This window comes from Diadema antillarum, unplaced genomic scaffold, assembly GCF_040938485.1.
Source record: "Diadema antillarum isolate AM-2024a unplaced genomic scaffold, OU_Dant_1.0 scf00000098, whole genome shotgun sequence".
In the NCBI taxonomy this organism is placed as follows: domain Eukaryota; kingdom Metazoa; phylum Echinodermata; class Echinoidea; order Diadematoida; family Diadematidae; genus Diadema; species Diadema antillarum.
In genome coordinates, this window is record NW_027270987.1 from 1,139,713 (window position 1) to 1,158,153 (window position 18,441).

At 38.3% G+C, this 18,441-nt stretch overlaps 1 protein-coding gene across 1 annotated transcript; it reads right to left on the minus strand.

The window, feature by feature from the left end:
* Positions 1-1,321: 1,321 nt before the first annotated feature.
* LOC139718617 (EGF domain-specific O-linked N-acetylglucosamine transferase-like) lies at positions 1,322-18,321 on the minus strand. The gene is made up of 16 exons (XM_071630076.1): positions 18,266-18,321; positions 14,277-14,468; positions 13,576-13,679; positions 12,463-12,571; positions 11,223-11,323; positions 10,010-10,117; positions 8,481-8,590; positions 7,912-8,015; positions 7,621-7,713; positions 6,678-6,836; positions 5,307-5,375; positions 4,828-4,886; positions 3,849-3,879; positions 3,246-3,337; positions 2,223-2,325; positions 1,322-1,603 (listed from the first exon to the last, which is right to left on the minus strand). The coding sequence occupies exons 2-16, from the start codon at positions 14,463-14,465 to the stop codon at positions 1,454-1,456; spliced, it is 1,581 nt and encodes a 526-aa protein (XP_071486177.1). The 5' UTR covers positions 14,466-14,468; positions 18,266-18,321; the 3' UTR covers positions 1,322-1,453.
* Positions 18,322-18,441: the final 120 nt, after the last annotated feature.

The window sequence follows — 18,441 nt, forward strand, 5'->3', positions numbered from 1 at the left end:
TAAATAGTGTAACAACAAATAATTTTGCACTCCTAATGTAAACTCATACATTTGTATTACACACACATAGTTCCTCGTGCACTTTGAAGTATGATCTCCACAGTCATCACTGCATTACACTGATTAAAGATTGGTAAATATAAAATCTGAGGCAGTAAAGTTTGTGCAGATTTGGTGGACGAAGTTGTCATGACATACAAATATATCAGAGTTGCAGAGAATAACATTATTCATGAAGTAGAAAAATTACCCCTACAAAAACGAACAATTGATGCATATTTCAGTGTTCTTGACCACAGAAAAAATGAAATGTATATACATAAATCTGCCAGTAATCTAACGGACTCACGGCTATAAAGGATGGGAGCAAAGAGCTGAGAAATGCCAGATTTCAAAGTGCATCAGAACACATAGCTGTCTTTGAAGACTTGACAGTAAAATCACAAAATGATAAGACGATCACGATGTTCTCACATACTTGTTTTTTGTCATAAAGAATATACAACAATGAAGGGAAACCCCACTGTAATAAGGTCATTGGGACCACCAGTTTTACCTTGTTATAACTGGCACATTGTAAACGTACTTCAAAAGAAAGCAGTTAGCTACAGTAGGGGAAAATCTATACCGCCGAATGAAACTCTTTAAAAGCAGCACCTCATTGTAAGTGAGCTCTTTGAGCGGGTTTTCCCTGAACTCTGTGGATTTGAAGAAGGCCAAATATTGCAGCTTAATCTTCTCGTCAAATGCCATGATCATATAGTCTAATAAAACTTACATATTGCATCCATTTCTTCATGCAGGGAACAAGGTGCATATAAAGATATGGCTAGGTGGGACTGTGACCAAATGATCTCACAGTGCACCATTGCTCATCACTTTGTACATCCAATCTGCAGAAGAAAAAAAAAAAGCCTTGCAATTTTTGTCTCCTCTCTGACATCACCCGACAACGACATCCTTCAGAAATTACTTCCAATGAAACCATATGATCTCACAGACACTTAATAATACAGCACAAGTAAATTTCTTCATCCCAGCTGGGTCCATTCAAAGGAGACTTTGTGCAAACATATCCTCATGTAAATTAAAGGTTTCTTCCCCCTTTTGGTAAACATGCGCCGTTCACATTTGCAAATCCATCAAGTTACCAGGTGAATCACAAACAAACTGATACTGTATAAGCCGGTATTTTCGCGTATAGATATTTTTATGAATGAGCAGTTCACGGATATTTTTGCGAATTGACACCAAGGCTTTTGTAAGTGCACTACTGCCCCAGGGCATGGCGACATTTTCGTGTGTTGTTATTTTTTGCAGTTCAACAATGATTTGTGAAATTCACGAAAATTAAACCATCGTGAAAAATGACGGCTTATACAGTAAAAGAATCATCCCAAAACTAATATACAGACAAACCTATAGGAATAATTCACATGGAATCACACTGACATCACAACTCATCCTTTTTGACCCACTGTCTGTACTCTGGATGTGTCTTTACGTGATTTATTGCTTGCTTCATCAGTCGAACAAACTCGGGCACATCGAATTCATAGTCGCAGAACTTGTCGTGGGGAGTTCCAAGGGAAGGATGAACAATCTGGATAAAAGACATTTAAGTACAACAGGAATAAACAAACAAACAATAAAATTCTTACCTAACCCCATCTTCTAGTATTCAGCATCAATGGCCTTCCCTTGCATAGGTTTTATAGACACAGATATCCCTGAGCAGCTAGAATTACATAAATGATAATAATACAGGGCACTTGTAATGTGCCAATTCCACATGACTACTGTGCTCTATGCACAGTGGGAAAGAATGAATTGTTATAAAATACATACACAAAAAACAACAACCAAGTACATGTACATGAAAATATGTAAAAGAATTACATGTATTTATTTTACAAGGGGAAAAAATCAAACATTGTCACACATGTCAATATCCATATTAGAAGCTTTAAGTGTGGAACTGTTGTCAGAAAATGTCAACAGCACTACACAATCGATCTAATCATGCTCAGTCAACAGTGGCAAATATTTTGGCATTTAAACCTAAGCAGGACTAAGTGTGATTAACCATTCAGAACAAATTTTACACAGCTTCTGCAATCAGAAGGATTTATTATACCCAAACTTTGCTGGTAGATTTTCTAGTCTCGACTTTATTTGCTGAGGTTTTATCAAGGTTATTGCACACACATTCATTGACTTACGATGTTGTGCTTTTGGAAGAGCTCCGTTTTCTGCCATGTGATGTATTTCACCCCTCGAATGGCAGCCAAGTCCTTGTAGCAATTCTTATCTCCACAGTTGCATCTTTAAAAGAAAGAAGGCACAACTTTGATATTAAATCAATCTCATCAAATTGCAGCACATAAAGCTAGACTGATTGAATTCATGTGGTTCAGAATCAGTGATTTCTATGAAATTTCTCTTTTTATCTTGTCGCCATCATTGCATGCATTTGTGCAAGAATTTCAATTTCATTTATACTGCTATGCACCACTTGATAGATGTAGTTATCTCCTTCTTTACATCGTGAATGTTGCTGTTCAGCCAAGTTTGCATATAGATTATGTTGATCCTGTGTAAGTACAAAAATCAGTTGTGAACCTTGTGCTAGATAACGTCCTGATCTTTCTCAGAATTGATGTCTGGCCTGAGCAATTACGTTGATCACGATGTGAATCATAACAAAGTCTTTTAATTTGGTCCAAGAACAGGTTTGCCCAAGTGATGCAAGGTTGACTACACAAACAGAACATGTTTTTCCTCTTCAAAGACGTGCGTATACAGAGACTCCAACTCTTGATTTTTGAAATCTTCTTCTCTCCAACTTGAGTGTGAATTTCTCCCACTCAAAATTTAGCTTTATCCTGCCCAACTTTAAGTTTTGTCATATACTATATAAGCTGTTATTTTCACAAATTTCACAAATCACTACATTGGACCGTGAATTTAGCAACATGCAAAAACATCTCGAACCAACAGGCATTAGTGCACTTATGGGAGCCTCAGTGTCAAAACCGCGAAAATGATATCTTGCGATTATGTCTGTGACCACCTCATTCGCAAAAATATCTGTACGTGAAAATAACAGCTTATACGGTACCACAGTATGTTCAATTGACAGGGCAAGAAGAAATACAATCCTGTCATCCAACCCCTTGCAGGGATCTACAGAGATGGGAGATGGAGAGGGGAGTGAGTTGTGAGTCTTAAGATGGAATGCTCACAGCTCAAAGATGACAGCCCAGTCTGGTAGAAAGAGAAGGTGGGTCAAGCCAGCACCATGCATGCCAATAAAGATGTCAGAATTCTGAGTGTTCTGCAATGGGGTAAAAACACAAAAATTTACAATTTAGAGAGCTATACTAAGGTCTAAAACTATTCAAGAAGGTACTGCTTGCTTGCTTGGTACGTTTCTGTCATGGCTGACAGTTTGTGACTTCCATGATTGATCTCCACATTTTACGGTCAGCAGCGAGTTGACAAACAGTTGATAGGGGTTTACGAACAAGGGGTTTGATTCTATCAATCCACCTAGCTTTTGGTCGTCCTGGTATTCTTGAGCCCTCAATTTTCCCCTGAAGCATTACTTTCTCAAGACAGTTGTTTTCTCATCTTGCTATGTAACCAAAGTAGCTCAGTGCCAAATGATTTATCATATCAAGCAGTCTTTTCTTCAAGAAGGTATACATTACGTGAAAATGTCATTGAGAACGTTAGAAAACATAACAATCTGAATTAGGTAAAAGTTAGCAATAGGGTAGCCCAGATTTATTTTGCTAAAAATGTATACTTGGTTTACAACTCTCATAGAGGGAAAACTCACTCACCATAAGTTGTTCCTTGAATGTAATATTTCGCCTGTAAAGATAAACACATCAGAATTAAGCACTTGTATCCAGTGGAAAAGGTGCAACACAGATATCGGCACTATAACAATTACAGAATAACTCACTGCTGTGTGAACAAATTAACTTGATGCTACCTCAAAATCAGTAATGATGTGAAGAACATACATCAATGTACATAGCATGATGATATTAGTTACTCAATGCTTCCCAAAGTGAACTAACAACCTTTTAGCCTCTCAAGAGATGACATTGTACATGTAGAACTTCCTTCTATGCCACGCATGGTATGTACTAGACAATCTGTTCAGGAAGTATTATAGAATGGGTAGCGAGAATCCTGCGATCTGATTGGTGGAGAGCTATGTGTTGATTTTTACTGGCCGCACGCTGAATCACAGTGGTAAACATGTTATCGCGCACTTGTAGCAAGAGTACGCGTACTTGTAACAAAGGTTCGCGCACTCAGTACGAGACGCCTATTGGCTAAAACAACCATGCATCAGTTTTTACTGGATGCATGGCTGGCCGTGTGTCCAGTAAAAACTAATACACGGCTGGCTGTGCGTCCAGTAAAAACTGATGCATGCTCGTTTATGGCAAGCCAAAAGGAAATGCATCCAGTAATTTTGTCATCGGGTAACACGATAGAAAAATGGGTTTTTGGCAAGAAAATTACCCATTCTATAAATCAGATGACGCACATGTCTTTTTGTGCGTCAGTCGGAATATAGTGTGCATGCGGTAACTATGGAATTTAGCCTAAACCCACTCGGCTTCGCCTCGTGGGTTAAGCATTCCATAGTTACCTTATGCACACAATTCCGACTGACGCACTCAGACCTGTGCGTCATTTGTATACCGAGGAAAGTTAACCCATAACCTCTGGAGGTGAAGCAAATCAATGTTTAGCACACATAGTTCCAGTATGCAGAGGGTTAAAACTGAAAGGCACACTCACCAGTGGTAGACTATGACAGTCACTTCCACTCCAGGGATGTCTCTGAGAGCTGCTACCAACTATTGACACATACACAGGATAGGTGAGAAAGAGAACATACACTGAAAGGTTCAGATATTGGCTGGGCTAATCAAGAGCTCTTTAATAAAGCAGTCACATGTTTGTCAGTGAAACTGGTCCAAAGAGGAAGACATTTAAATGCCCATGATATGTATAAAAGCTATACTGCAACTCAATGAAAGACACACTTTAAAAAATATATATATATTTGCCAATGATATAGGCACATTCCATGCAAAGTCAAAACTTCTACACACTTTATTACTTTACTATTCATTCTTGAAATTCCAAGTGTGCAGCATGTTCACTAAACAAATCATACACAAAACACTGAAACTTAGTATGAGGTGAAGAATTGCCATATTTCATTAGCTCCTTGGCAGAATCGCTCTTAAAAGAAAAGAATCCGCACATCTCACCTCATCCTGATTGATAATGTTCCGATGCTTTGACTTTCTGTCCAGCAGAGTCACTCTGATCTTTCCTCTCTAAAAAAAACAAAAAACAAACAAAACAAACAAACAAACAGTGCATCACCAATATCAATATTGGCAGGTATATAGACACACTAAGAATGTAGATTCGTAATTCAGAATACATCTATGAGCATCTGTGCACTTACGATATCTATGACACCTTTCAGTGGCGGATTCAGGGGGGGGGGCGCACCAGGCACACGCCCCCTCTCTATTTTTTGCTAAAACAGAAGAAATGATAAGAAAAAAATGGGGGGTGGGGTGGGGTGCGCCCCGCCTCCTTTAATTTTGTAAAGGCGCCTCCCCTTCACGGAATTCCTGGATCCGCCCCTGCCTTTGGTACTAACTAGGCCACTTTCTGACTCATTCCACCATGGACTGTTATAAGCTGATTGTTGTGTTGTTCTCAATCGTATAAATGGACATAACAGACAAGAACAAAAAAATTGATATGTACCACTTTGCAAGTGACTACTTCTGTGTCCATGGGCAGAAGAGTGTGCACAGAGCATTTTCACAATGGTCTAGACTTCTACGCATGGGTTTAGATCCTTTTCCAGTAACATTTCTCGGTACTGAGTGTATAAATAGGTATCTGGTAGGTTTTGAGGCTCATAGGAATTGAATACATACTCTTTAAGTGTGAGGTTCTTGGTCTGACACCGCTTAAAAAGCAGCAGTTGTGGCCCTTGACAAGGCATTTTATCCTCATTGCTGAGTCCCTTGCAGGGGACTGGATCCCATTGGTCCCTGGTCACATGTTCAAAAGCAAATCCCTGGGGGCCATGTTAAATAAATCCAAACAAACAAACCGGACAAAACCGTATGTATTTCCACATGTGTGTACCCAAAAAAAAAAAAATGAATAAATAAATAAATAAATAAAAGAAATAAAAAAATGGCAGTCTTGCTGGAATCTGATGCAGCTCAATAATAAGACCATGGACCAGAAATCACAATGTTCCTGGTTCCGGTCTGCCGGCTGCAGCAGTCATGCCCCCTGGCAAGGCACTTTATTCTCACTGCTTATATATATCCTTCTACGGGGACTAAAGGCCATAAGTCCTGTGGTTGTTTGTGTATGAGCATATCATGCTTTCCCTAGTGGTCACATGAACAAAATCAATTCTAATCAAATCAAATCAATTGCTGCCAAGGGGAGCAATGGATGTACACCATACATGGTGGTTTGATTTAGAGCCAGGGTAAGTGCCTTGACATGCTGGAAAAGTGCCATATATAAAAAAGGAAAGGACTATTATCATTTTAAAAGGCTTTATTTATGGGCCATTCTTGTGCCCTATGATATCTTACCGTGGGGCCTTCTTGGGCTACGCCAAGCCTGTTGAGGAGATGCTGGGAGAAGGCCCGCATCATTGCACTCCCATGGCAGTGGGGTACCAGTGGCATGTTGTAGTACATTCCTCGCTGCATTCGGGGTAAGAGGCTGAACACACCATCCGCAATGCAAACCTACATGTGGAAGGTTTCAAGTATATTGGTGCTATTAGCAATTGTATAGAAATGTACATGTATGTAAGTGTGTTTGCTTTATTTAAATGATGCTGAAGCCATATAATGCACTAAACATTGAGACAAGGATTCCATTTTTAACTTTTGGCAAGATACTTAGAAAACACTTTATTAAATGTTAAAGAGCATACAATTCTAGGGAAATTTAAAGTTTTTTTGATAAAAATTGGTATTGAAATGGCTGATATCCAAAAACAAAGTAAAACAAAGCAATCCTAATGAAACGGTGGACCCATCTTTTATTAGGATTGCTTTGTTTTGGATATCTCAGCCGTTTCAAAACCAATTTTCATCAAATAAACTTTAAATTTCTCTTTGAATTATATGCTCTTTCATATATCATAAGAAGTTTCTCATTATCTCACAAAAGAGTTGGAAACCTCAAGCCCCATCTCAACTGAAACTATACCATCCCTTTCAAGTACATACAGACTACAGTAAATTTCACAATGAAGGAAGGTGTGATGATTACCATGATGACTTTCATTCCTATTATCTGATACAGAGCACTCCCGTCAAAACGAACGCTGTAATAATGAAATTCTTGCTACAATGCAATCAAAATTGAGGTCCCAAATTATCATCTATATAATCTTTATACACTATACTGTTTGGCTATAACAAAGTTTTGATATAACAAAAGAAAACCACCGGTCCCAAAGACTTTGTTATATCGGGAGAGCCGTGTACTATGACTTGAAACTATCAGTCTGCTCTGACTCACCCTTTTTCCGTCCCAGTTACGCAGAGGAATCATTTCAGTGTCGCTGAATGCTGACCAGGTGTCGTGGAACAAGTCTCCGTAATGCAAGCCACTCTGACAGATCACAACGCAAAGCACACACAGAGTTGACTGAAATGCGATCTTCTTTGCATGATTACAACAACAACATCATTTAGCAGTGTACTGAATACATGATTTTCAAAGCGCAATCAGTCAGCAGTATCGAAGACCATTTTTGACGTAAACACTATATTTAAGTGCAAAAAGCACTGGAGAAGTTACAAGACTTACAGCATCCCACATGACGATGTTGACATCCCGTGTGAAGCTTCCATTGATATGTTGAGACATGTACAGATTGATGAAGTCACAGAAATGGTGGTACATATTTACTCCTAAATGACAAAAAAAAGAAGAAAGATTGAACATTGTTATAACCAGGGAAAAAAACAAACACATCCAAACAGAGAGAACTGACTGCACTTATTTAACCCTCTGTTCACATTTTTCTCCGTCAGATTTCACAGTGACACGTCTGTAAAAAACATGAATCAAGACATGTGTATAGTATTCATGGTGTCATCAATAGTTATCATAAATGTTTTATTTGTAAATTTAAATTCATCATAAGCAACACTTGACATGATCAGATTATTTGCCAGGTTCATGATAGCTCTCTTTTTAGAAGAGAGAGCGAAAGAAAAAAAGAAAGAAAGGGATATTACTGTTACAATGTAACCATTTATTTTTTCTCAGATGGTAACTCCATCACGAGTAAAGGGAAAAGCTTTGCAAATCAGTGTTCCGGTATGAAACATTTTTTGCTTCAAGCTTTCATCTGACCTAAAAAATATCCTCACCTGCATCTAGTTTCATAAAGATGGTAGGGCGAGTGATCGTAATGTCACATCTTGCCTCTTGTACAACAGGTTGGAAATCCACTTCTGTGTATTCATTCAGTTCCCCGTACCTGATGCAAAGAGAACAAAGATAAAATGAATTTGACACCTCTCTTTCTCTGAGCTCTCTCTCTAGGCCCATCCTGTACAATATGAGCCATCTGTATCTCCTCAACGTAGCCTCACATGGCATTGCCATCACTTTCCATTCTAGGGCTTTCTTGAATGCACAAAGAAACTAGAGAAGCACTCTGAGAGCACAGACCTCCGCTAGGCAGCTAATTTCCACCAATAATCCTGTTCTTCCGGAGATCAGTGAATTCCACCCATACATATTGCATGCTAAAAATCATCCACATTCCTAAATATCGAAGACTTTTGTTACGTCATCAACCCTCAGCTGCGTGGAGCGCCTAGCAGTAGAGCATGCACTTTAGTGCGCGTATGAAAACCTAAAAAATATGCAGCTTGAACTCCCAAGGTAGGGTCAAGTTCATTGACCCTACCTGCCAAAATATCGAAAATCCTTCATAAAATCAATAAAAATTTCCAGGTTACTACCAAAATTTAATCATCTGTTCCTTGTGCCATTCTCAACCTTTCCTGCAAGTTTCATCCAAATCTGTTCACATTTTGCACACGGACAAACAAATCAACAAACAAACAATCAAACTAACTAACGGTAATGAAAACATAACCTCCTCCCTTGGTGGAGGTAATAAGTGCATAAATGCATAAATGCTGAATGTCCATTATTATGTACACACAAAAATCAATTCTTGGATGCAGCAACTGTCGAACCTTATAGTGTGGGTCACATTTCAAAGAAATACCAGTTCAGCACACACTTTCCCAGTCATTGAACATCTTTGTAGATCTATACTTGATATCAGTTCACAACACAGGTGACAGCAATACTGTAATCTGCTCCCTGCCTTCTACATCTTGTATAATCAACCCATCAAGTCCCCAAACCATCATTATTTAATTATCATTATTATTACTATCATTTATTTATTCTTATTTTCTTTTGGGGAGGGTTTGGGCAGAGTCTCATCATGATTTTCATCATTCGTTGCCAGTATTTCATAAGGTACAAAACAAAATTCTGTTTCACTTGAGCCTTATTTGGATCACATATCGAAGATTCTTTCAGTTGCAAAATGCTTGAATGCCTCTAAATTTACAACTGATCCTCAAATTGGCAACACTAAAATGCTTCTGTCTCAAATTTCCTTATTCATGCTATGTGTGCAAATTCAATGAATTCAACCAGTCTAACCTCATATTTTCCAATAAAGTATACACAGTAAAATTCATTTGCCAATTTAATGACAAGATAATCAGTTCTGCAGCAAATCTATTCCAAGACTTGATGATTTAAAATTTCATAATAATAACTGAGGCTGTGACATAAAACTTTTATATTCCCAAAGTCTTGCTGAAAGAATGCTCACGACAAAATAAAAAATGTACGGAGCCTGTCTTACCATGACTGAAGCTCCGAAAAATGTGCACTCTGGGACTTGAGGTAGTCTCTGTCCAGCTTGCAGTGGCCTCCAACTACCCCTGGCTTGTTGAATGCTTCTACACTAAACCTGCAGAATATTTCGCAGAGCATGCTAACAATCAGCAATCCAATACTATCCATGTACACATAATTGAGTGTGACATAATAAATGCCATGACACATGGTATTAGCCTTTTTTAAGTTACATGGACCAAAAATTTAAGATTGTGCTGTTGCATGAACCCATATCAACACATCTGCCATGTACCGAATGTGCATATAAAACCAATTCATATGGTAAATATGTCAAAAATGGCTTGAAAAATGACCTTCTCAGTTTGTCTCCAGATTGGTTCATCAATCTTGACTGGTTCCACCTACTACATACAGATCCTTCAGAGACAAAAGTTTGCTGGCTAGCTAGCTGCAGAAACTTGCGAGTAAATACATGATCTACTTTGATTGATAGTAAACTAGATTTTTGTTGATCTTCATAATGATGATCACAGCAATCAGCGGGAGTAATTATCACGCTATCCAACAGTGCCCTCTTGAACCTCGGGTCCACGTACCTTAAAAACTCACAGTAGCTTTTTTAAATTTTAGTGCTGTTCTTCCCAAGGGCTCCTCCTTTATTAGTTGCACTCCAGCATTGCCATTTCCAATAATATGCTTTACATACCATGGGTCAATTGGGACATTGTGGGGGAAATTTCTCATCCATGGAAGTACATGTAGGCACCTGGCGTGATTTGAACCCAGAGTCCCCTCTTTACAAATGACAGGGGCTTATTTACTGGACCACAGTGCTCCATCCAGATCTTTTGTTTTCCGAACAGGGTACTACTAATATATGGATCAACCTTGCACCATCTCTATATCAAATTCACATTTTGGTTTGATTAAAAAATATGTTCGTAACTTGGATGTTCCTATTGTAAAATGCATCCAAGTGCTTCTCAGCAAATACACGCCACATCTGATGTTTACTTCCTTGACCACAATGGATAAGTTTAATGGCACCTAGAAAAACAGTAACATTCATAAAGTAACAATGGTGTACAACCTTAATCCTTAACTTTGAGTTTCACATGTCTTGGTGCATCCATGCACTTTAATCTGCACTGGGTTTTTTTTTCCCCTAAAATGGTATAGAGATATCAAAGAAAACTTTACTGCAGCACTGCACATACCTGTTTCTGCTGCCTGCCGTACCCAAATTCCTCAGATCCAGATACAAATTCTTCACCTGGCAGTGACGGATAAATTCACTACACCTGAGCATGGAATCACCCTGGAGGTCGGGAAAAAAGGAAGCAATAATCAGTAATATGACAATTTCCTTATGGACAGAACCTCAGTGGACATTCTGGAACCATAAGCCTGTAGAATTATATATGCTATCTGTGTTGTCACCCACTGGTGATACAGGCACAGTGTAACATGACTTTCCATAGAGAGTTTCATCGACACAACTTACAAAAGAAGAACTGCTTTAATATTTTTTTTTTTTAATTCATGTTCCATATTCCACATTTCATATTCAGGTTTCATATTCCATTTGATTTTGAAATAAAATATGTTTAACACAACAGTCAATTTTAGACATACATGTAATTTCACAAATGTATAAGGACATACAGTTTATAATATAATGATGTGTAATATGACAAACCAACTAAAAAGCAATGTTTGTAGGATGAAGGTTCCAAAGTTATAATATAGGCATCTGGTACAACATGCCAATTACGAAAGATGACGAAACACATGCGAAATTCAATATGTCGAGATTATAATAAAAACTACGGAATGTACAAAACAGTATGTAATGTTCAAGATAAATCTGAAAAAAAAAACACCAAAAAAACAAAAACAAAAATAAAAAAACAAACTAATTACCTACAAAGTTAAAGTCCAACAAAAGTTCAGCGTTTCTGCTTTGACCCTTTATGTGCTCTGGCACTTGGCTTAACTTGCCAAGCTTTTTCATCAGCATTCAGCAATCCATTCAAACTTGACCTGGTGGTGACATTGGCAAGCCCACCCAGGTGTAACAGTGTGCCTCAGTCCAACAGGTAGATATGGTGGCACACTAGGGATTACTGAGATTTTATAATCCCTATTCATTGACAATTAGCTTCCACTAGTTGCCAACTGGCGAATAAAGCACAGTAAGGGTTAACCCTAAATCACTAACAGGTTTCTTGAAGCATCAACTTCTACTCACTGGAGAAAGATGCAAGGGTTTACACTATCATTGGACAAGACAGGAATGATTCACATACAAAAGTTACACATGCATGTGCATTGTCATCCACGGAAGGGGCAGCTGTAGTATACACAAATGCTACGCATGTACAGTATCTGGAGACTTATTACTTGAGCATTGTTGTGCCCTCTTTACTCAAAGCTACATATGCTAATCATACAAACCTCCTTCTCTGGTTGGCAGATTGTCTTCATTGAGGCAAAAGTGTTTTTGATGAAGCCAAAGTCTGCTTGTGTCCAGAAAATGTCCCTCTGAGCTTCAATATTTGCTGACCTTCAGGGGGAAAAGGTTGACATTGTAATCATTCAATAGCATAAGAAATATATAATTGCCTGTGAAACATCATTTTTCAAATTAAAGTTTCAAGTTTGTAAAACATTTATTTCCAATATGTTCTTCATATTGTGTATTGCATACATGATATCATACAAAGGAAGGCAGCGCCTAAAAAACCCCCAAAAACAATGCCTGCGGTGAACTGCCCACCAGACACACACTACATTACAATAACAAGAAACAACAACAAATCATAGTTCCAATGGCAATATCAAAATAGGATGCTCTTCCAAGAGAATAAGTATCATAGTTAACATCTCACCTTTGCAAGTAATCAGAAAAAGGTATACAATACAATGTTGAAATTCATTTTTCCCCTCAAATTCAACGATACCAGTCTAGAAACATGTATCTGATAATGATCCCCCATGATGAGCAACATTTCATTGTTAGATGTATAATGACCACCAATGCCAAAGTTTATACATAAAAATAAGGAATGATTAACATGCACATGATAAACTTTACATTTTTTAATCTATTCTGAGACTGGTTGCAGAGACTCCAACTCTCCCGTCTCCCGCCGAAAACCCATTTTTGCAAAATCTCCCGTTCTCCCGCTTAAGATTTAATTTCTCCCGCCCTGGCTCTTTGTCTCCCGTTGGAAAGGATTTCTTACTTATTTCTATCGTACTTGAAAAAATAAGCCTTAGATAGCACCAGAGAGCATCTAGAACACTGGGAATTTCGCGCTTCGCACACATCAAGTTGGAGTCTCCCGTTTGCTAGGGGTTTCAGGCGGGAGAATCTCCAGATCAGAAGGTGCTTGGGGTTGGAGTCTCTGTGGTTGTGAGCATTAATCTCGTATCAAGAAAAATGACAGCAAGCATAATCTAACACATCTAATCCGTAGAATATTCCATCAAGATAAATCTGCTGTTTGACTATCACAAACTAGTTGACTGAAGATGAGACTACAAGTGTTGTGCAAGGAAACATACCAGCCTCTGGCAAACTCTGTGCATACAGGATAACTTGGATAGTCTTCCCTCAAGCAGCTAGCCTCATAGCCCCAGCAACAGCAACTGGACTTGTCAAGTGCATCCTACGTATGAAAAGGTTACATTGCGAACATGAACATTAGCATGCACTTACAAGTTAATACAACTCTCTCTGCAAAACTCTCCTAACAACTGCACAGGTGATGATTTTGATAGCACAATACATGATTGCTTTTGTTTTGGTAATGAAACATTAGTTGCATTCATTCGTGTGCTTTCTGCTTTCATTGAGAGAAAACCCATGACTCAACCCAACAGTTCACTTGTACTTTAGTTTGGTTGCAGGAGGCTTACATTATGCAAAATATTGATGACATCTGATACAGAAATAAAGTCAAACATCAGTTACAGTTCAGATACAGTTCATTATAATTCATTAAAAAAAATTTGCAATGTAAAACACAACAAATTCATCTATCAATTGCAGCTTCCTTCAAAACAATTTTTATCAATTTCAACTGGTGAAGCACATACCACAAGAAGTTATGGTGACAACAAGAAATAAAATCATGATGCTCACAAACAAATGTGAAATAATGTTAAACCTAAATGCTCCTTTTCAAAGACCAAGCAAGGTCATGAAATGTGAATAAAAGTCTTACTTGGGTTTTGGTGAGTCAGTGAATAGAAATAAAACACACCTTATATGGGCAGCTTGCATCTTGCCTGCAACTTTTCGCCGCCTCTTTGTCATTTCTGAAGAAGTACGGATAGTGTGATGGGGGAAGGTCGGGGTCAACAAACTTTTCAGCATCTCCGTCTCCGTGGCAATCACAGAAACACAGCCAGGTGAGGAGGGCAGATAAGGTAAGCATCAGTGGCAGATCCATCTTCTTCATGTTGTGTGAACAAGATTAAGGCAAGAACAGAAAAAACAAAACAAAACAGAATATAGGTTATGATCATACTCATACTTTTACATCAATATCAGATTACCCATGGTATTATTATGCAAATCACAGAAAAAAAATCAATAATTTGTATTCTGTATAAAGGGACTTTGAATAAAAAACATGATGACATCATTACATATATTATTCCTCTCTCTCTCTCCATATACACAGAATACATAATTATACACAGATATTTATGCACCACTTTCAGACAGTAAGTGTACCTCATCATCAAATATGCACCGTCTTTGGGACAGGGTTAGCATGGTCATAATATTCATTTCTGATGTTTTGTCTGAGAATTTGATGATCAACTGCCTGAGGAAACATTAAACATATCATGTTGATAATGCAAATCATACATGCAACAATTAAGCCCCATCAGATGCTGAACAAAGCACAGCACGATACAAATAGTGCTGTGCAGCGACAGGGCTGTGTAGAGTTAAAGGGCAAGTTCACCTCCATCCCAGCAAACACATAACGTTTTCAGAACGTTTCCTAAAAGTTTTTTTTTTTTTTAGGTTCCGTATGTCTTAGTAGACGTTTTTAAAACGTACATACAACGTCAAAGTTGGGACTTAGCATTTACAGCAAAGCACAGGTTTTTTGGAAAACGTTTTAAAAACGTCAATGGACGTTACAAAACACTTTTTATTATGTCTGCTACATCTTCGTCCTTTATAAATGTCCACAAATCGTTTTTCTTAGGTCTGCTACGACTTCGTCTTTAATGAACGTTTAAAAAACGTTTTTATTTGGTCCGCTACATGTTCGTCATTGGTTTCTTTATCATGAATATTCATGCCTATTTATGAATATTCAAATAAGAAAATATAAGATTTGAAAACTAGTGGAAATAGATAAAAGACATTGAAATCTAAATATCTATGCTGGGTTCAAACTTTCTGTGTTAAAAATAAACTTACCTACGTTATTGTTCAGTTATTGTCAATTTCAACTTGTGTTATGAAGAGGTATTTTCATATGTTAATAGGCCTAATTAAGGTGTGTATGATCTAATTTTAGTAACCATGTCTTCATGCATCACAACATTTTGCTGGTAAAAGAATGTGATACAGATTCATCAATTGTAGTATAGGTATAGGTGGTAGGACAATAGGAACAGGTTAGGATAGGATCAAAATAATTCATAAGATTAGGATTAGGGTACATTAATCACAGATTGTGCCTGTATAATCTCATAGCTATAATTTTTTTTTTTTTAAAATATCCAATAAAAAATAAACATTAGACATTCTTAAAAGGTTTTCTGGATGTTCTAAACGCATATGAAAGGTTCTCTAAATGTTCTGGAACAGGTCTCACTTTTTAGACGTTCTTAAAACGTTTTTTGAACGTTCTAGACGGTTTTCAAAGGTTTTCTGGACGTCCGCATAACGTCCACAGAACGTTTTGAATATTCTTAAAGGGTTTTACTGACGTCTATAACGTCCAAAAGGTTTTCTGCAGGTCCTTAAAAATTCCGAAAGGTTTTTTATTGTTGTTTTTTTACATTTAAAAAATGTTTTTATAACGTCCATATGAAACGTTTCAAATACGTCAAAAACCTTCCAAAAAAAGACGTTCTGAAAACGTTTTGAAAAAAACGTCCAAATAACGAACTTGGAACATTTCACGAACGTTCAGAAAACGTCCAAATGCTAGCTGGGATACATGTGGATTGAGTAAATGCAGCAATACTAGCAGAACAAATCAGTAAAAGTTTGAGGAAAATTGGACAATCCATTCAAAAGTTACTGATTTTCTGCACAGTCACAGAATTTCACAAAATTTCATTTTCTCATGTACTTATCCCCTCGACTTGTCACTGACAATTATCCCCTGCCTTCTGAAAAAGGCAAGTCAAGTACTCTCCAGAGACTCCAACCCCAAGCACATTCTGATCTGAAACCCCTAGCAAACGGGAGACTCCAAGTTGATGTGCACGAAGCGCACATCACGAGCACGAAGTTCCTTGCTGCCGGGGTCCAAGCTCTAGGTTTCTAGATGCGAGCTCTTGTGCTAGCTAAGGCTTATTTTTAAACATATGATGGCAATACGTAAGAAATCCTTTCCAACAGGAGACACAGAGCCAGGGCGGGAGAAATTAAATCTCAAGCAGGAGAACGGGAGAATTTACAAAGATGGGCTTTCGGCGGGAGGTCTCCCGTCGAAAGCAGGAGAGTTGGAGTCTCTGACTCTCTATTAACTATGCGAGAAAAGTGAAGATATGTTGAATTTTCTTTATACATGTAGGGCCTATGTATTTTCTTTACATCTTTCAGCACATGTGACATCACAAGCTGTGTTAGTCTTCTCATCCAGTGATGGCAGCACTGAAAACTAAAGTAAAACAATTCAGAACTTTGAACAGATTGTCTGATTTTCCTCAAACTTTCATTGCTGCATTCTCTCAATTCACATGAATATGAAGGTGAACTTGTCCTTAAACACGCAACATGACCATCCCTATAACAGGGTAAGCTCAAAGCAGACAGGACAACTGATATTATCGAGTATGTTTCAATATTTTGTACAGAAATTTATGGAAAAATGTTCTACTTCTAGATTAAGAAGTAGCCACCCATTGGACATGTTGGATGTGTATGCTGATGATGATACACTCTCCACATACGGTTTAACTGACAGAATTGTATTTAGGGACCTACTTAGATTGTTTGTACTAATTGTAGATCAACTTTTGCCCAATTGAGGAAGTAATTCTGCTCAATAAATTCACTGGGTGGCTACTGAGGTGAATAGAAGACCCAACATAAAGTCTATGTAGTATGGTCTGTACATGTGCAATCTGAATTGTTATATAAGTGAATTGGATTTATTTACAGACACTCTCTTGACTCTAGCCTACTCTTTTACAACAACAATGTATCACTTATAGCTTAATATACACCTGTCTGGTTCAAAGGCTTCAGTCTGACTCCATACATTCTCTAAACCCTAACACAAACAAGACATCCAGAAACCATCAAATTCGTGTTCTGCCACTGGTTTGATTTGTGCTAGAAGTACACTGACGTGAAGAAATTACGGAAAGAGTTCCATATGTCCCCCCCCCCCCCCCCACTTATTTGCACAAAATAAATAAATTACTTTTTTTTTCTGATAATAAACTAAATTACAAAGGTTATGCCATTTATGGGAAGACTTCCTTTTGAGACCAACTATACACAGCCCTGTCGCTGTACAGCGACAGGGCTGTGACTAGCCCCGGAGACCGCGCCGCCAGGCGCGGTCCTGGCGGCTTCCCCGCAGTTTCGCTTATGTTAGTTCCTAAGTATTCTGTGCGCTTGTGCAAGTGATTGTGAATTCTGTGAACATCGGTGAGCTGCTTATAAGACATCATTTTGTGCATCACAAGCAATGAAATGCATCAAACAGTCGCCGATGATAGTCATTTAGGTTTCATCGACCCATGTAAGTATTCCTAGTAGTTTCTGTTGAAAAATTAAGGAAATATAGCGCCGCAAAGGCACCCGTTTGTTCAACATGAAGATCTTTTATGGGAGCACGGCGCAGCCGCCACAGTCGCAGTTAGGCTGTGACGTGTAGAGACCTAGATCTCTAGTTATTTTGAGACATAACCCTAGCATAACCTTTATTTAGTTTATGTTCTTAAAAAAAAAGTAATTTATTTATTTTGTGCAAATTAGTGGGGGGACATAAGGAACTCTTTCCGAAATGACGACACAAACCACCTCAAAACAACAACTTACCGGGAATATCTTGTCATTGATGCTGCCACGTTGAACTTGCCATCTGATGCAAAACGGCCCGCTCCGATCCCCGCACCGCCGGGCGCGGTGCGCTGCTGGCTTACCTACCTGCCTGCCTGGCCTCGCCCGTTCGTCCGCGACCCGTTCCGCTAGACCGGCCCTGTACTAGCTACTAT